General features: G+C 46.7%; 1 protein-coding gene across 3 annotated transcripts in view; it reads left to right on the forward strand.

The window, feature by feature from the left end:
- Window positions 1-19,656, forward strand: part of SYT8 (synaptotagmin 8) — a 153,894-nt gene that overhangs the window by 74,063 nt on the left and 60,175 nt on the right. For 2 of the 3 annotated variants that reach the window (XM_056526837.1, XM_056526836.1), the window contains one exon: window positions 2,974-3,081. Coding sequence is in view for 1 of the 3 variants with exons in the window: in XM_056526836.1 (XP_056382811.1) it covers window positions 2,974-3,081 (108 nt within the window). In the remaining 2 variants the exon portion in view is untranslated. Of the gene's footprint in view, window positions 1-2,973; window positions 3,082-19,451; window positions 19,529-19,656 lie in introns of those variants that run through there. The other variant, XM_056526841.1, reaches the window with a different exon arrangement.

Raw genomic sequence — 19,656 nt, forward strand, 5'->3', positions numbered from 1 at the left:
TCAAGGCAGAAAGATAGTTTGGATGGTTTCGAATATGGGAGTTAAGTCGCCATATTGTATCATATAAAAAAGCCATGTGTTCTGCGAGTGAGAGGAAAACCGGGCTATGGCCTGAACATGATAATATACCTATGGAGGAGGCCTCCGCTTTGTGTAAATTGGTTCTTTCTACCAGAAAAAAAGTCAATTCTGGAGTACATTTGATGGGAAGCTGAGTAAAATGTGAAATCTCTCTCCCCAGGGTGCTGAACTCGCCAGGGATCTAGTAGCTGGTATTGGCTAATTGTCTTAGCATAGGGGGTGGGTTCAGGTTTAGTTGTTTTTGTGGTAGAGTCCATAGATGGCCAAACAGACATATTCAAATCTCCAGCCATAACCAGGACCCCCTTTTTTTTTTTTTTTTTTTTACCTCTTGTACTTTTTTTTTTAGGAGCTTTTTAATAAACCTATGGAAGCCAGTTTGCTGTTTAATTCTCAATCACCTACACAGCCACTCAATCCAAAGAACCTTTCACCACTATTTAAAATGAACAGCTTACCTAACCCTAAGGAAACTGATATTTCCACCACCAATTACTGAAGCTGCTATGTGACAAATGTTGCATTCATTACATATTTCACTTACAACCACCTTCCAGAATGCCGTGGGGGATATACAAAAAGAAATTCAAAGCCTAGGCATACAAACCTCTCAAATTTAGGAAAAAAATGGATCAGCAGTCAATAGCTCATAACCAAGTAACAGACTCAGTGAGGGATTTAAAAGATGAAGTGGAAAGCCTTAAAGTGGCAGATATGGAGGACCGCTCATGCAGGAACAACCTCTGAGTGAGGGGTATCCCCGATGTAGTGAAGCAGGAGGACTTGGGTCCCTTCCTAATGGAGTATTTTTCGCTTTTGGTGCCACAAGCCTCTAAACCTATTGAGACCTTTAAATGTACATTCTGGTGTCTGGCACAAAGACCTTAGCCGCAATCTTATAAGGTATAATTTGGAACATTCATAGATCAAACTAATTTTCCCAGCACATCCCACAGATGTTTAATCAGTTTGACATCTGGAGTCAACACCTTGAACTCTGTCATGTTCCTCAGACAATTATTCCTGAACAATTTCTGCATTGTGGCAGTGGAGTGGTACTTCCTGCTGAAAGAGGCCATTCCTATTAGGAAATATTGCTACCATGAAGGGGTGACTATTTCCATACAATGGTTGGATATGTGGCATATAACATCCACCTTAATGCCAAAACCCAAGGGTTCCCAATAGAACATTGCTTAGAACATATTTTTATAGTGCATATTGGGCTACAAACATGTTCCTGGCCATCCACATGATATAGAAGAAAATGTATTTAATCACACCAGGCCACTTTCTATCATTTTTTGGTGATCCAATTCTGATGCAAACGTACCCATTGCAGGCACTTTAAGTAGTGGACAAGAGTCAGTATTGGCATTCTGACCAATCTTTTCTAGGCAGCCCCCTACACAGCAAAAGTTGGGCATAAAGAAAGCTCCAATGCAAAGTATACCTCCATGCAAAATTATTAACTAGATTGTGCTTCTGTATCACATCATGCAATAAATATGTGCAGTCTTTTTTTTAACCCAATATTTGGTACATCAGGGAGACTGAATGCCGTCTAATGTTGGCACCTAAAGAGCAGTGGTGGCAGTGGCAACGAAACCTTCCATCCATCAACCTAAAATATCAACAGACACACTTCACTCCACCTACCTTAATACAACTGACCAATAACACTTTGTGGCAGGGCTGCCAAATGATCTCTGTGTTACAAGCACTGATTCCATATGTGCCTGCACGATGGGTAGAGCAGTCTCGCTCTCAGGCCACAATTTTATGTAAACTAAGTCCTTTTTGCTCCAGACCTCTTCTTTCTTCCATTTTTGGCACAGTTTGTGTCCCAGTACAGCTCTACTAACTGCTTTGCCGAACTTTATTTCTGTGGCTGAGGTATGATAAGGTTTGTTTGACAGTAAAATGTGCCTTCTAATTGCTGAAACTGTATATAACTGTATTTATTTGTATTGCATATGTCTTTTCTTGTATTTCTTTGGTAAAATATGCAAACAATGAATTTTTACAGCAAGCAAGGGGTTAACAATTACATTTGCAAAATGTGCAAAAAAAACCTCTTAGCCAATCAATGCAGGAATCTTCCCAAACTCCACCCACTTAGCCTGGGAAGAGGTGGTTCCAATTTCCCTTTAGTGCGTTTGGAGGTTACCTGGCCGTTGAGGAGTAGGTAACCCTGACTGCAGGGACACTAAGGGTTAACAGCAGGGGGACTGGTAGCTATCCCTCCCACTTTTGTAACTTTAAAAACGAATGACCAGGGAGTCAGGAGTTTGTCTGGCGCAGACAATAAATCCACTAATAAATCCATTGATTTTACTTGGCTGCCTGATGGTTCCTCTCTGCGCCAGACAAACTCCTGACTCCCTGGTCATTCGTTTTTGATTTTACTCTCACCCAGGAGGGCTGCAGTGGACCTTCTTCCATATCTATTCTGCTCTTAACCTTGTTGTGTGTGGGCGCACAACCAACTTTGGTAAGCGGCTTGGGAATCACCGTCCCCTACCCCCACCTGCAAGATCTACTGATCCCGCACATGAGGCGCCTTCCTTTCTTTCTCTACTTTTGTAACTTTGGGAGGGGACTATAGTGTACGCCCAGAGAGTATATTATTCCCTCCTTGGCTCTTCCTCTTGTACTCACCAGCATCTGAAGGTCCCACCTGCCCTTCCTATTGTGTTTCAGCATTGTATGGTTTGTGTTTCTGCTGCCACGGTCCCTGTTGTGGGGCCCGTTGGTTTTTCCTGCTACCCCTTTAAAAAAATAAAATAAAATGTTTTTCTACGAGACGACTTTTGTTTAAGAAAAAAAGAAGGTGATTAGTTTGGGCTTTTGTTTTCCTTTGTATTTGATTGTTTTTGTCCTTTCTTTTAGGTCCTTTGCAGTCACAGCTGGCGTGGTAAGATCGTCAGTGAAGGTAAAGGGCCGTTGGCATTCATGTCCATCGAGGACACGGCGGGACATACTGCTTCGGCTGAAGTGGTGAGATATCAGTTACGGTTAAAGTTGCTGCTATGCAGGGTTTCTGAAGTGTTTACAGTAGATACAGTTATGGTTATGTTTTAATAAACAAGCTGTGACCATCACCCAGCTCATAAAACTGAGATGTTGTGAAGTGTTTTTATTGGTGGGAAAGGGGGAGGGAATATCGGGCCTGTTAGTAAGAAGGTGTGTCACGATGCCGGCTGGCAGGTAGTGGATCCTCTGTGCCAGAGAGGGATTGGCGAGGACCGCGCTAGTGGACCGGTTCTAAGTCACTACTGGTTTTCACCAGAGCCCGCCGCAAAGCGGGATGGTCTTGCTGCGGCGGTAGTGACCAGGTCGTATCCACTAGCAACGGCTCACCTCTCTGACTGCTGAAGATAGGCGAGGTACAAGGGAGTAGACAGAAGCAAGGTCGGACGTAGCAGAAGGTCGGGGGCAAGCGGCAAGGTTCGTAGTCAGGGTGGATAGCAGAAGTTCTGGTACACAGGCTTTAGACACACAAAACGCTTTCACTAGGCACAAGGGCAACAAGATCCGGCAAGGGAGTGCAAGGGAGGAGACCAGATATAGCCAGGGAGCAAGTGGAAGCCAATTAAGCTAATTGGGCCAGGCACCAATCATTGGTGCACTGGCCCTTTAAGTCTCAGGGAGCTGGCGCGCGCGCGCCCTAGAGAGCGGAGCCGCGCGCGCCAGCACATGACAGCAGGGGACGGGAACGGGTAAGTGACCTGGGATGCGATTCGCGAGCGGGCGCGTCCCGCTGTGCGAATCGCATCCCCAACGGCCATGACAGTGCAGCGCTCCCGGTCAGCGGGACTGACCGGAGAGCTGCAGGGAGAAAGACGCCGTGAGCGCTCCGGGGAGGAGCGGGGACCCGGAGCGCTAGGCGTAACAGTACCCCCCCCCTTAGGTCTCCCCTTTTTTTTGTCCGGTGACTGCCTCCCCTGGGATGAGGACACCGGGAAGGAATGGATGGTTTCCTCAATGGCAGGCAGTACAGCAGGAGTAGGAATGGGGAGGGAGGGCAGAGGGTGAAGCTTGGCACGGGGCAGGGAGACACAAGGACGGGAGCCATGAGGGGACACAGAGGCTTGCCTGATGGGACTGGGAGGGGGGGAGAGGCATTTCCTGTGGCAGACAGAGTCCCTAACGACCTTAGGGGGACCAGATACAGGAGGAACCACAGGGTCACGGCAGGGAGTACTGGGAACCGGTTTAAGGCAGTCCTTGGAACAAGAGGGACCCCAACTCTTGATCTCCCCAGTGGACCAATCCAGGGTTGGGGAATGGTGTTGAAGCCAGGGTAGTCCAAGGAGAATTTCGGAAGTGCAATTGGGAAGGACCAAAAATTCGATTTTCTCGTGATGAGGTCCGATGCACATTAGGAGGGGCTCCGTGCGGTAACGCACGGTGCAATCCAACCTGGCTCCGTTGACCGCGGAAATGTGGAGTGGCTTGACAAGACGGGTCACCGGAATGCGGAATTTATTCACTAAGGACTCCCGAATAAAATTCCCAGAGGCACCAGAGTCCAGGCAGGCCACGGCTGAGAGGGAAGAGCTGGCTGAAGTAGAAATCCGTACAGGCACCGTGAGACGTGGAGAAGCCGACTTAGCATCAAGAGACGCCACACCCACGAGAGCTGGGTGCGAGCGTGCGTTTCCCAGACGTGGAGGACGGATAGGGCAATCCACCAAAAAATGTTCGGTACTGGCACAGTACAGACAAAGATTCTCTTCCTTACGGCGATTCCTCTCTTCCAGGGTCAGGCGAGACCGATCCACTTGCATGGCCTCCTCGGCGGGAGGCCTAGGCGCAGATTGCAATGGAGACTGTGGGAGAGGTGTCCAGAGATCTAAGTCTTTTTCCTGGCGGAGCTCTTGATGCCTCTCAGAAAAACGCATGTCAATGCGAGTGGCTAGATGAATGAGTTCATGCAGGTTAGCAGGAGTTTCTCGTGCGGCCAGAACATCTTTAATGTTGCTGGATAGGCCTTTTTTAAAGGTCGCGCAGAGGGCCTCATTATTCCAGGATAGTTCAGAAGCAAGAGTACGGAATTGTATGGCGTACTCGCCAACGGAAGAATTACCCTGGACCAGGTTCAGCAGGGCAGTCTCAGCAGAAGAGGCTCGGGCAGGTTCCTCAAAGACACTTCGAATTTCCGAGAAGAAGGAGTGTACAGAGGCAGTGACGGGGTCATTGCGGTCCCAGAGCGGTGTGGCCCATGACAGGGCTTTTCCAGACAGAAGGCTAACTACGAAAGCCACCTTAGACCTTTCAGTAGGAAACTGGTCCGACATCATCTCCAAGTGCAGGGAACATTGCGAAAGAAAGCCACGGCAAAACTTAGAGTCCCCATTAAATTTGTCCGGCAAGGACAGGCGGAGGCTAGGAGTGGCCACTCGCTGCGGAGGGGGTGCAGGAGCTGGCGGAGGAGATGATTGCTGATGAAGTTGCGACTGAAGTTGGTGCACAATGGTGGACACTTCCGACAGCTGGTGGGTTAGATGGGCGATCTGTCGGGCTTGCTGGGCGACCACCGTGGTGATATCAGAGGCAACTGGCAGGGGAACCTCAGCGGGATCCATGGCCGGATCTACTGTCACGATGCCGGCTGGCAGGTAGTGGATCCTCTGTGCCAGAGAGGGATTGGCGAGGACCGCGCTAGTGGACCGGTTCTAAGTCACTACTGGTTTTCACCAGAGCCCGCCGCAAAGCGGGATGGTCTTGCTGCGGCGGTAGTGACCAGGTCGTATCCACTAGCAACGGCTCACCTCTCTGACTGCTGAAGATAGGCGAGGTACAAGGGAGTAGACAGAAGCAAGGTCGGACGTAGCAGAAGGTCGGGGGCAGGCGGCAAGGTTCGTAGTCAGGGTGGATAGCAGAAGTTCTGGTACACAGGCTTTAGACACACAAAACGCTTTCACTAGGCACAAGGGCAACAAGATCCGGCAAGGGAGTGCAAGGGAGGAGACCAGATATAGCCAGGGAGCAAGTGGAAGCCAATTAAGCTAATTGGGCCAGGCACCAATCATTGGTGCACTGGCCCTTTAAGTCTCAGGGAGCTGGCGCGCGCGCGCCCTAGAGAGCGGAGCCGCGCGCGCCAGCACATGACAGCAGGGGACGGGAACGGGTAAGTGACCTGGGATGCGATTCGCGAGCGGGCGCGTCCCGCTGTGCGAATCGCATCCCCAACGGCCATGACAGTGCAGCGCTCCCGGTCAGCGGGACTGACCGGAGAGCTGCAGGGAGAAAGACGCCGTGAGCGCTCCGGGGAGGAGCGGGGACCCGGAGCGCTAGGCGTAACAAGGTGGTTGTTCCATGCCATCAGTCTAGCACAGACAGCATGTTAGTTAGCCTAAAGTGCAACAAGTCTACTAGTCCTGTCTTCAAGAAAAATCTAAGCCGGTTTGTCTAGCGAGTCCCTGTTTCTAAAGTGAGTCCCACTTTAGAAACAAAGTCTCAAAAGTCGCCAAAGGGGTAACATTGAAGAAAAGTTGTACAAGGACTTTAATATAGGGATTTCCCCTGGATGTGCATTTCCAGCTAACTTTCTCAGCATTATTCATAAGTAGTAAAGTGGGGCAACGTTCTACAGCTCCCACCCCTGCCCCCCCCCCCAACAGCACCCCAACCTCCCCCCAGTGAAGATCCTTGTCCAGTTAGCTCAAGAAAGTAAATGAAAAGTATTTGCAATGTATTATCTTCCCGACAGTATATTAGAGAGAAACTATAAAATCACCATTTAATACTACATTTCCAAGTGTTATGCTGCACCCAAATAGTCTATGTATGCAAGTTATCTAAGCTGGGGAATAGTCATATGTGTACTTGACATCCATGAGGTTATCTCATAAATATCCTGAACTTTTGTTGTAGGAAGGTAATGCTTTGGTCCAGGGATCTCAGCACCACCACATATTACATAAACTCTAGATGTAAGACGTAAACTGAACAGGACGCACATTCAGCCTGACTGGGAAAAGAAGATTTAGCTGGTAGCCGGTGAGTAAATGCTAGACATAGCACGAGGGTAGTTAAGGAGATTATCAAAACAACATCTTTTCCAGATTAAGACTTTGTATACATGGGGTCTAATACTTATTTATATTTTATATTCTGTCTAACTAGATACATGTATGAGATAGAAATGTCAGTACTACAAATGTACAAATTCCTATGCAAGCTATTTTTCCATAATGTTAAGTAATATATTAGCAAGCCAGTTAGTTTTCCCCCAAAGTGACAACTACTTTTCTGAACCAGGAGTATGCACCAGGCAATTGTCAGCTGTTGTAGTATGAAGAAGACTTGAAACGCTTACAGGAGGATCCAACATAGGGGCTCAGGTTGTGTGTAAGGGCACAATGTTGTCCACTGATAAACAAGCCCATCTGAGCCTGAAAAGTGAAGTGTATCATGTGTCATTGGGATTTATTAGTATTTTAGATTATTTCATAAATAGTTGCCGTGCACTGGATGTAGGGGTACGTATAACTATCATAGTAGGAAGCATAGATACATAAAGGTTATAAAAACATGCAATACATTTTTTAGTTCTTGCTTTGTGCTTATTAAAATACTATTTATTTATATAGTGCCAACAGATTCTGCAGCACTTTACAATTTGGGGGGTACAAGTAAAGACAAGTATCAGATATTACAATTCTACACAATAAATAGTCAAACAGGACTGAGGGCGACAGCTTACAGACTATGAGGAATGGGGTTGAGACAAAGGCAGAAAGTGCTTTACTGATACAATGGTCCAGCCATGTTTTATAAATAGGAAAGGCTTCATAAAGGAGTGTGAACCAGTCACTAGCTAATCTCCGAACGTCTTAGCTGAATAAAGCAGAGGTGGAGACTGCTGAATATGGCACTTTTGATGTCTCAAAAAACCCAAAGGTCACAAAACGGGGCAAAGTGATAGTAAGGGAGATCAAATAGGTAATGTTATAGGTCTGCATGATGAGATGTGTCTTTATGGCAAGTTTAAAACGGTTGATATTGGGTACAAGTCTGAGGGTTTGGGGTATCACATTCCAGAAAACTGGTGCAGCATGAGCAAAGTCTTGGAGATGGGAGTGAGAAGTTTGGATTATAGAGGATGTTATTGTGAGATCATTAGCAGATCGGAGAACACGTGTAGGATGGTAGGTAGATATGAGGGAGTAGATGTAGGGAGGCGCAGCACTGGAGAGCTTTGTTATGGTACAAAACCATTTTACCATACTATAATTGGATTCACCGCTTAAGATGATATGGCTCAGTTTTTGGCAGACAAGACTGCAAACAAGGGCAATGGTGACTGGCTGGACACGTAATGGGCACTGTGACACCACATTTATTTTTGCTTAGTGCATGGAAATGGTTCTGGAATAGACAGGATTATGTAATGAAGGTGCCACCTATGTCTGGATGGTAGACAAGGTAACTGTGGGAGCTGCTCGTGCATGTTAGTTGATCAAATTGTCCTTTCTACTGGTGGTCTGTCTGGGCCTGTTCGCCATGTGTAAATACCCTAATGTAACCACTGTTTCCAACACAAACAGTTCTGTGAGAACTAAAATGACCATCCTACTTTTCTCAGTCTAACGATGTGCCCCCTCTCAAAGTTTGTCAACTGTGAAAAATGTCTAGCAGTCAACGATCTCCCATAAAGAGGCACACTACCAAAACGTATCCTCCTAGAGCCTCTTTATAGGTCAGTGAGGAAAACACTTTTACGCCTTCTTGTTGCAAGATCCAGTGTCTAATTAGACAACACCTGTCAGAATTTACATATCTGTCTGTGACATAACTGCATGCCCAGTTTTCTTCCACATTTCTACTGGGGTGCATGATATTTTTGGTCAATGAGTGTACATTTCCCCTGAAAAGTCTCTGTAGTGGCCAGGCCCCATATGACCAGCACATCGCCGGGGGAGCTGCAACATGAGAACAGGTTGTTCTAATCCAAAAAATTCTTGAAGAACATGCCTTGTGACTTGATTATTAACTGTATGCAATGACAATCTACAGAACTCAGCTGAGTGTAGCTCTGGTTTAACCCAATATACTCCAGCCCAGGACTAAATTTAAAGGGGTACTCCGCCCCAGGACATCTTATCCCCTATCCAAAGGATAGGGGATAAGATGTCAGATTGTGGGGGTCCCGCCATTGGGGACCCCCGGGATCTCAGCTGCAGCACCCCGTTATCATTACTGCACAGAGCAAGCTCGCTCTGTGCGTAGTGACGGGCGATACAGGGTCTGGAGCATTGTAACGTCACGGCTCTGCCCCTCATGATGTCACAGCCCGCCCCCTTAATGCAAGTCTATGGGAAGGGGCCCCTCCCATAGACTTGTATTAAAGGGGCAGGACGTGATGTCATGAGGGGGTGGAGCCATGGCGTCACGATGCTCCGGCCCCTGTATCACCCGTCATTACGCACAGAGCGAGTTTGCTCTGTGCAGTAATGATAACGGGGTGCTGCAGCTGAGATCCCGGGGGTCCCCAGCAGCAGGACCCCCACGATCTGACATCTTATCCCCTATCCTTTAATATGGGTCTATTATTTACACTGCTTGGTCTCTTAAGGTGCCCATGAACACAATAACAAAGTCAGCTAAAACCACTGACTTTGATAGACTGTCCAACTTTATTATGTGTATGGCATTGAAAGAAAGGTTAGAGGAAAGAAGGGTTAGGCATTCTGAATTTCAACATGTCTGATTGTTTGTTATTAGGAACAACAGAGGAGGTGTCTATATAGGGCATATCTAGGGCTCAAATCCTGCAGGAACGCATAGGAACAGGGTTCCTGCACTTTATCCCCAGAAGGAATACTGGGTGAGATTTATTCAAAACCTGTCCAGAGGAAAAGTTAACCAGTTTCCCATAGCAATCAATCAGATTTTCAGAGGCCTTTTCAAAAATGAAAGATGCAATCTGATTGGTTGCTATGGGCAACTCAGCCAATTTTCCTCTGGACAGGTTTTGATAAATCTTCCCCACTATTCCCATACTTTTTCCCAGGACCTGGCCTCTGTGCATATCTGTTCTCATTGGAAGCTTCTCTGAGCTAAGCTTGCGTGTGTAAAGGGCTGTGGTGAAATATAGCTATATGGCAAACAAGCTTTCAGTTTACAGCCATCAGAGATGTATTGTCACCTTTAGTTCATTTCCAGACCAGAGTTGAAAAGCCAGTTACAAGTGACAAATTTGCACCACAGTTGTCTATGACTGTTTTATAGCTGAAGGGGATGCAGATGAGTGTGAATGCATGTGGCAAACTTTTTGTGGGTAATGGTGCACTATTATTGTTAAAGAGGTTGTCTGGGGACATAATTATTACTGTTTAGGGATAAAAAGGGGGCACTATTACAGTGTGGGGCGCTTTCGCTATGTGACAATAAGGCCAGGTTCACATGATGGAATTTGTGAGAAATTCTGCATGAAAAACATGTGCCGCAATTCCACATATTTGCTCGATCTGTCTGGGGGCACTAGGACTGCTTGGAAATCTGCTGTCTCATAGAAGGCACTGCATTTCCAAAATCCGCAAAATTATTTAACATACCTATTCTTTTTGCGGACATCGGAATCAGGATTTCCGTGGCAGAAACATCTGGTGCGGAAATTCCACTGTGTGCACAGTGTAGCAGAATCCCATTGAATTCAATGGAACTTTGTTACAGCAGAATGTCCATGCCAAATATTCTGTGCTGACATTCTGCACAAATTCAGCCATGTGAACATACGGTAAGAGGAGCACTATTACTGTATCAGACATAAATGGGGCAATATTGTTCTGCAGCATTATTGCATGTGGCACACAAATAGGGGGAAATAACTACCATGGGAGGCACCTCTACTGTCTGCGGCATATGCCTTAGGGCTTTTGTCCCTGATCTGGCATTTTTTAGGACAAAACTCATTTTATGAGTAGGTGTTCCTGGTTTTTAGTGGAAACAAACTTAGTTCTAGATTATACTACAAGGTCCTTCTGATGGCAGGAGGAGGGTAAAGTGTCAACAAATGAGGCACAAAAACGAATGGGCGCAGGGACCCTATCAGTTGTCTGTTTATTTGTGTGTTTATTCATATTCCCTGTAACATTGCATTTACTTTAAAGTTTAAGTGTGGTGAAATTGAGGGGCAGATCATTATTATTATTTTTTAAAATATTTTTATTAAAAATTTTCAATAAACAAAAACAGAAAGCAAAAAGGAGATGAAAATAACATATGCCATAATCAGGACAACACAAGAAATGTAAGGAAGAAAAGATAGCTATTATAGCAAGTAGGTCACCCAATACCTTAGCCTCCGCCCCATACAGTAACTCATAATTGTCCATGAAGAACAACAGATGGTGGGCCAGGAAAAGGTTGTATCAGCCTCGATGGAGCAAGTAAACAGGAAGAAGCAGATGGTGCCAACAGAAAGAGAGAGGTACAGCTTGGCTCCCGGGCCCCATACCAGACAAGAGAGCATTGAGTGTGGCTCCTCAGTCCAAGAACCCCAATCGACCACAGTAACAGCTCCCTTGACTCCCAGGGAATCCAAGCTAAGAGCAGTAGTGCTCAAAATGGTTGGGGACTATATTATGTATCCGGCAGTTGTAACGCCCCTAAGGAACCTCTCAAAGATTACATGTTATACCAAGTGGTGTATCTAAAAGGTCTTACAATCTCTATGATCCCTAGGAGTCAATGTGAGTAACAATAAAGGGATTCCATTTCCGGAAGAAATGTTTAGTGCCAAAATCAGAGTGCCGCTCAGCATCTAAGCGGTCCACTGCGAGAAAAGACTTCAACTGGGTTAACAGCATAGGCAAATCTGGAGTGGTAGAATATAACCATCTAATGAACAGACACTGCAGTGCAACTAGCAGGACAACATGGATAAACCGGGGAAACCTCGCTTCCCTTCCCCTCCTCCCTCTGGTGGTTGTAATTGGGGGAATATCGATGACTGTGGTGTAAACGGGAACTGCACCTTCCAATGATCCCATACGTATGACTGTATAAGGCGCCAGTAATTGGCTGAGTGAGAGCAGTCCCAGGCACCATGATACATGTTTGTGAGTGGGGTTTGGCACTTAGGACAGTGAGTGGTGCTATCTAGGAAAGATGGGGAGGACAAAATGTTAAAACCATACAAGGCTGCGTGGGCCAGCTTGAAATAAGTCTCCTACCCTCGGAGGACCACGTCAGTATCTTCTGTCCACCGCTCCCACGTGCATGTGGAGCATGTTTAATGTCGATTTTTAGAGATCGGTTACGCAAGGCTGCATACAGATCGGAAATTGATCGTCTCTGGGGTTCACTACCTATAATGTCATCTAAAATGTGGGTCGGGGCTTCCTTTGATAGATCCTGCAATCTAGAGGAGCAAAAGGCGTGGACCTGGTTAGCATATAGAGTATGAGACCGGGGAAGGATACTGAGGTACTGAGCATTTCCCCCAGGGAGAGCCATCTATGGTCAATGCTATGGATCAGTCGCCCACCGTCCGAACCCCTTTAGAAAGCCAAAGTCGAAACCTAGTCATGCAAGGGCATCCATTTAGATAGCAAAAACTGGAGGCCAAAAACCTTTCGCACTTCCTTCCAGGTCACTATTGTGTCACGCAGCAGCATTGAGCCCTTGACCCCCACCGGGAGTTTAGCGTAAGAAGTGTGGAGTAATGCTGGCAAAGACCAGGGGGCAGTAAGAGCCTCTTCTACCGCTAGATTGGAGAAGTAATTGGAACCAATCAAGCGCATGGTGGAACAAGCAAGCCAAATTATAGCCCCTAACATTTGGGAAATTGACCCCCCCTCCGCCTTGCAAAGCATGAGCTTCTGCAGAACTATACGCAGGCGCTTACCCTGCCACAGGAAGCGTTGAAAGGCCAAGATGAGTTGTCTAACATCAGCAGGCAAAGGATATAACAAGCGCAGGAAACTAATCATTTTAACTAGATGGCATCTACCCAGAAAAGATAGAGGTAAATTCTCCCATCGCTTTAATTCAGCCAATATACGGTGGAAAAGCGGCAGATAGTTGAGTGAATAAAGCGTATCAGGAGTCTTCCCAATGTGAATGACATGCCTGACGAAGATCCCGGTTCGGGATCGAAACGCGTTGCAAATAAAAGAATTTTACCTTTATCCCCGGGTACCAGCGCCTTCTTGAGAGGAACCTATTTACGGATTATCTCTATTGCTACTTACCGGACTGACGAGCGTCTCACCGGGCTTGTTCCTCATGGCAGCGGTTTCCCTTGATCTTCCATACACTGATGCTACTGCAGGTGTTGTGCTCTGAGCGCAACACCAAGGGGTAAGAACCCATCTTTATGTCAACTCTTATCATTGTTAAACGGTCCTCACTAGGGGCGCACCTCCTGTGTTTTTTTTCGTTTGTATTAGTCAATGTGAATGACTAGGCATGTGATGAAATAGGGAGCCACCGTGACGCTAATATGGTAATATATATCTATAGCTATATCTATCTATCTATATATATATATATATATATATATATATATATATATATATATATATATATATGTGTGTGTGTGTGTATATAACATGTAATCATCATTCACTGTTGTGTATTCCATTTATATTCTTTGCCATCTACCAGTGAGCTCATATTGTGTCTTTGGTTTTTCTTTGTGTCTTCCCTCCCCTATTCTACTCTTTAAATTATGCAACTTAATACTAATGAAGTCCAGATGTCTTTAAAACGTGTGGCAGACTATGGCAGCTTTTGGTGTCAAGTGACTTTTAATGCCCAGTACAGTCGCATTCGGAAGCCACCCAGGAAAATGCGCACTCAAAGGCAGTAGCATACTCTTAGCGGCATTAACCCTGTATCCTGTAAAGTTCCCCATATAAGATAAAAAGAATTTTGAGGATAATGAGGTAAAGAAGTACATCATCGGCAAACATAGACAATTTGATTTCATGTGTGCTCACAATGATACCCCTGTAGATATCAGAGGAGATCGAAAAGCGGGCCAAAGGTTCAATCGCTAGATAGAACAACAAGGGCGCTAACATGAGGGAGGAGGACAAGATACCCGTCGTATGCATTCTAGCCGTAAGACCCTCATAAAGGCTGCCTATGAAGGAGCTAAAACGACCTTTAATCCTGAACTTGGACAGGACCAGTCTCAACCAATCCCAACGAACATTATCGAGAGCTTTCTCAGCATCCAAGGTGAGTAGTGCAGGTTTGGTTGCGGTTTGCGACTGGCCCTGAACACTGTCTAGTACCGCCGTCTTCCTGATGTTCATGACTGCCGAGCTGGATTTCATGAATCCCACCTGGTGGTCACCAACAAGGCATGGCAGAAACCTGGGCAAATGATCAGCCAGGATCTTAGACAATAATTTCACATCCTGATTTATCAGAGAAATTGGGCAATAGGAGCCCGGCTCTAAGGGGTCCTTGCCAGGCTTGGGGAGTACCTTAATATAAGCTAGCTTTGCAGCCGAAGAGAGTACCCTGATAGCTGTCTGGTCCCGGTGCTTTCCCAGTCGCCAGGGAGTGAATGCCAGCCGCCATGCTAACGTAACATCTGCATTGAGCTCCTGACGCTGCACATTGGAAAAAGATGGTAAGGTTAGCCTCTCCAGAAATTTTGCCCCTTCATCAGTTGGGGCGGGGAGAGAAAAATAAAGAGCAGCGTGATAGGAGCCCAAGACATTGTTAATGGAGTGCGGTTCATGTGTTATGTGCCCCGTCGAATCATGCAACGCTAGGACGTGCGCTGGCATATAGGATCCCTGCGCTATACGCGCAAGCAAGTGTCCCGCCTTATTACTCTGTCTTCATAAATCTGCTTCAAAATGGGATCTATAGATCCTCTCTTTCCTATCTAACCAGAGTTCATACGAGGATTTCGCTTCCTGCCATTTGAGTTTATGTTCTGCGATGGGAGAGTCAAGGAAGCACGAGTAAGCCTCCCCTAAAGCTGTACTTGCCATTGTATTACCCTCTAGTGTTTTACGTTTAACTGAGGCACTATAAGACATAATCTTACCCCAAAGCACTACCTTTGCAGTTTCCCAGTAAAGAGAAGGATAATCGATATAAGCTGCGTTGTCTGTCTGGAATTCCAACCACCACCCCCTGAGAAGACTCAAAAAAAGAGTCATCCTTTGTTAGATAAGACAGAAACCGTCATAAGAAATCAGTGCCTCTGGGGCATGATGGCAGGTGCTCCAGAACCAACGGCGCATGGTCCGAAATGACCAGGTCCAGTATGTCCACCGTCCCTAAATGGGAGCTCAGCATAGGACTGACCAGGATATGGTCAATGCGTGACCATGAACCGTGAACATGTGAGATGTGCGTGTAAATCTGGGTGCAAATGTCGCCAAGAGTCTAGCAGTCCCGTATGCGTCAAGAAAGGGGGGGGGGAGAACCTCGTCACTCGGGCGCAGAGAAGTAGATGGAGTAACTAAGCGTCTCCTGTCCAAGAGCGGGTCGACCACTGTAGTCAGGTCCCCTCCCAGGATGGTGAGCGGACCACTGGAGCCTTTAACGGTATCTGCTAGGGACGTAAAGAAGGAAGAGTTGTCACCATTAGGAGCATAAATATTATATATATGAAAAGTGTCACCATTGTGAACTAGTTGTAAATGTGAGAAGCACCCCTCAGCATCTCTGCATGGGAGAGAACACGGTGAGGAAAGGATTTACTAATCAATGTTAAAACTCCAGATCTGCCCTCCACTGTTGAACTGCCCAGTACCGTGCCCACCTAGAGCTTCTGCATCCTCTGAAAGTCCTGCTTCGTCAGATGAGTCACCTTAAGCAAGACTACGTCCGGACACAGGTGTTTCAGAAAACACTGAATTTTAATGTCCTTTTGAGGTGAGCACAATCCCTTGACATTCCATGTCACTATATTACACATGGTTAACTAACAGCCCCCTGGGGGAAAGAAAAAGGGGCGAAAAACTGTACCAGACCTTGGACGAACACAAAGTACCAGACATAGGGGAGCAAAGCGGGCACAGGTGGAGCATGGCGGAGAAGGAGAGGACGGGGACAGCGGAGGAGCAATCAATGTACTGAAGATAGAGATTAAAGTAGACTAAGCAAAAAACCCCAGAATAGAATAAGGACGCCATAAATTGGGGAAGGGACTTCACTTTTTTTCAGACATGTGGGCAACCAAAACTCCCACCCCAGATCCCTCACAAGACGGACCCAATGGAGCAAAGGCCCGGGATAACTTAAAATAAAAGAGGGACAGATGAGGTAGAGTGGAATATGTCTACCAGCACATAAGAGCAGCGAATGTCAATAAAGATATTATAGATAACATCAAAGGGGAATAACTATATAAGGCACTACAGAACATTTTCTCCAAGAATTATGAGAAAAGAGACCCTGTGGGCCTATATCAGCTGGAGCCACCTAAGAGTGGCATATCCCCCGTGGTGCAGACAGAGGAATAAACATGTACAAAGATAATACTCAGTCTGGAGAGGAAGATCTGCGGCTTCTACTCCTACTACGCCTCCCCACCAACTTGCAGCGCTTTCTGGATTCGCCCGGAGATCTCGTGTGGCTGATTCTGTGCCGAGAGGGATGATGAGATGGTTCACCCCGGTCTCTTGGAGATGGTGAGTGGTGAGAAGGAGAGCGAATTGGGCAGGCAGACTCCCTCAACAGTTCCTAAAAAACGGCCGGAGTTTAATAGGTGGAAAAGCAGCCATCTGGTTGGAACACCTTCAAAACGGCAGGATACTGAAGTTGGAAATGTGTTTTCGCCTTGAACAGTTCAGTGCAAATTTTACCGTAGGCCCTCCGGCGCTTGGCAACTTCAGCTGAAAAGTCCTCAAAGAGCATTATCTTTTTATTGCGTAAGGTGAGCAGAGAGGAGCGTTTTCTGTAAGCCCTCAGGAGCTCAATTTTGTCGTTATAGTTCAGCAGTTTGAATATGATTTGTCGGGGGCGGGAATCTTCCACCTGCCGAGACTGCCAGGGGGTTGACTGGGGCCGTCCTACTCGATGAGGCCTCTCAACCCTGCATTTATGCGCAAGACCAAGCGCTTTGGCGAAATCACTTTCATAGAAGTCCTGTAGGTCAGAAGCAAGAATTGTTACGGCGTGATCTGTTTTCCAGGTCTTCCAGTTTCTCACTGATGTAGCAGACATCTGTTTCAGTTTGGCCGAGTCTAGTAGCTAGGCCACTGCTTTCATCCTCCAGAGCGATAATGCGCTGTTCCGCCTCATCCAGATGGCCTGTTTGAACACCTAGATCCGCTTGCAGTTGAGTCAACATGGAGCGCATGGTGTTTTCAAGGGTCAGCTGTATAGTAGGGGTAATCAGCTTGACAAGGGTTGCCACCAGGGTCTGTAAGTCCATTGGAGAGGCAAAGGAAACCTCTGAGGCTCCTACCAAGGGAGGGAGTTGAAGGGGTAGGGGTGGTACTGGGGCCCTGCCGTCAGGGGGGAACAGAGGCTGTCTGTCAAGGATTTCCATAGCCACAGGGTGTGACTGTGAGCATGCGGAAGGCGCCTTGTGAGGATCTGGATCTGTGTGAGGTGCTGGTGTAGAGGGGTTTGCTGCTGCTGGAGAACCCACACACGAAGATCCTTTACTGAGGTAACGTTCCATAAGGACTAGAGCAAGAGGGGCAAATGGCAGTCTCTGGTAGCAGTAGAGTGAAATGAAAGAGCCCCTGCACACTCTCAGCAGCTGTGGGGTGACAGTGTAGCCTTAGGGGATCTGCACCAGTGCAGTAATGGCGGCGGGAGCAAGGGTGTCACGTGGCCCTGTCCTGCAGAGAAGATGTCCTGCTCTCTGTGTAGCGTGGCTGGAGCGAAGCAAGGTAGGGGCTGGGGCTGCTCGATGGGGGACTTTTGGCTGCTGTCCCCTGTATATGTCCCTACTGAGTACCTGGTGGTGGGAGAGCCGTGGACGCGTCCGCTATGCGCTGCTGTGCTGGGGATGATGGCAGCTCCGGCAGGGAGGCCACGAGGGACCGCCGAAGTATGTCAGTTGCCGCTGCCGGCGAGCAGTGAACTGCAGATCTCCTGCACTCCCCTGGTGCTTCGGGACCTCTGGCTGTGCAGTGGGCGGGTAAGGACCCCTTCTGGCTGGCGGTACGGCAAGTATGAGGTCCAGGGTGCGGGAGCTCCAGCCCTGTGCTCCTCACATGCCCGTGCCAGAACCGGAAGTCCTCAGATAATAATTATTTTTTTTTATATCACTGCAGTAATAATGCTCGGAAGAATATGCCACCATCACTGACCAAGACCACATAACTTGGCAGAATTCTGCAGAACAATAATGTGCTGGCATTGCTGCCTTGTGACGATCAAGAAATTCCATCTCTTTGATAAAGGAAATAATTAACAAAGTTCTAGTGAGAAACTTGTGAATCGTCGCTGAGCATGTTTATTGGAGCTGAAAGAGAACAATCATAATCCCCTAGTAAGAAAAAGCAAACTGACTCTCCTTTACTATTTTTATAGAAAACTGAGCTGTTCAAATATACTGTTTGGGTTTGGTCCTAGAAGGTAAATGATTACTTTACCAGCAACAATCGCTTTACATTATTATATGATCGCTACACATTAAAGCAAGGACTAAGGCAAACTGTGCTGTGAGCAACCTCTGTATACCAAGGGGGAAAGCTCAATATCCCAAATTCCTTCTGTTTCTAGAATTAAAGGATATCATATTCTGCAGTTTATGGACCCCAAGTGGTTGTCAGACATGTAGTATTTTTTTATATTTTGCTTTATTTATTTACTTTTAATTCGTAATATTGAAATATTGAATGCCTGAGCACAAAATATTACTGTTTTTTCATCTAAACCCCCCTGTGATATCAATTTGGCTAGTCACATGATGCTCATTCAACTAAAAAGATGGCTATGTAGTGCATACATGGGCTTGGTCCATTTTATCCCTGCTCTGGCTATTAAGGGGTAGTCCTGGGTAGGGGACCTCTCTATTAGATCCATAAATTCTAATAGAGTATATAGAAAGAAAAACTTTGGTCAATCAATCTCATTAATGCCTCATTCAAGACTACTAAAGAACAATTAATCAATTGGATCAAGCTAAAGTATGTTCCTGGTCTACCAGCTACCAGATTTTCTGATAAACTAGATTTGCTACCCATTAGGTTGGTTTAAAGGAAATTTGTCACCAGTGTCACCTGCACTAACCTGTTGGTACCAACAGGTAGTGCAGGTGACACTGATGACAACGGTACTCACCTTGTCCCATTGCGTGGTGGGGATCTCTGGTAATCCTATCCGTTAGCTTCAGCTCCGGGCACCCGGCTTGGGGTACGGGCGGAGCTTAGTGACATCACTGCTGTTCTCTAGCAGCGGGACCCAGCAGGAAGCAGCAGCGGTGATGTCAATAAGCACCGCCCGTGCCCCAATCTGGACAAGATTACCAGAGATCCCCACCACGCAACGCGACAAGGTGAGTACCGTTGTCATCAGTGTCACCTGCACTACCTGTCGTAGTGCAGGGGACACTGGTGACAGATTTCCTTTAAGGGTAGAGTATTTACTGATGCATATTTTCCTACCCATTAAAATCAATGGGTA

This window comes from Hyla sarda, chromosome 6 (genome assembly GCF_029499605.1).
Source record: "Hyla sarda isolate aHylSar1 chromosome 6, aHylSar1.hap1, whole genome shotgun sequence".
Lineage (NCBI taxonomy): Eukaryota > Metazoa > Chordata > Amphibia > Anura > Hylidae > Hyla > Hyla sarda.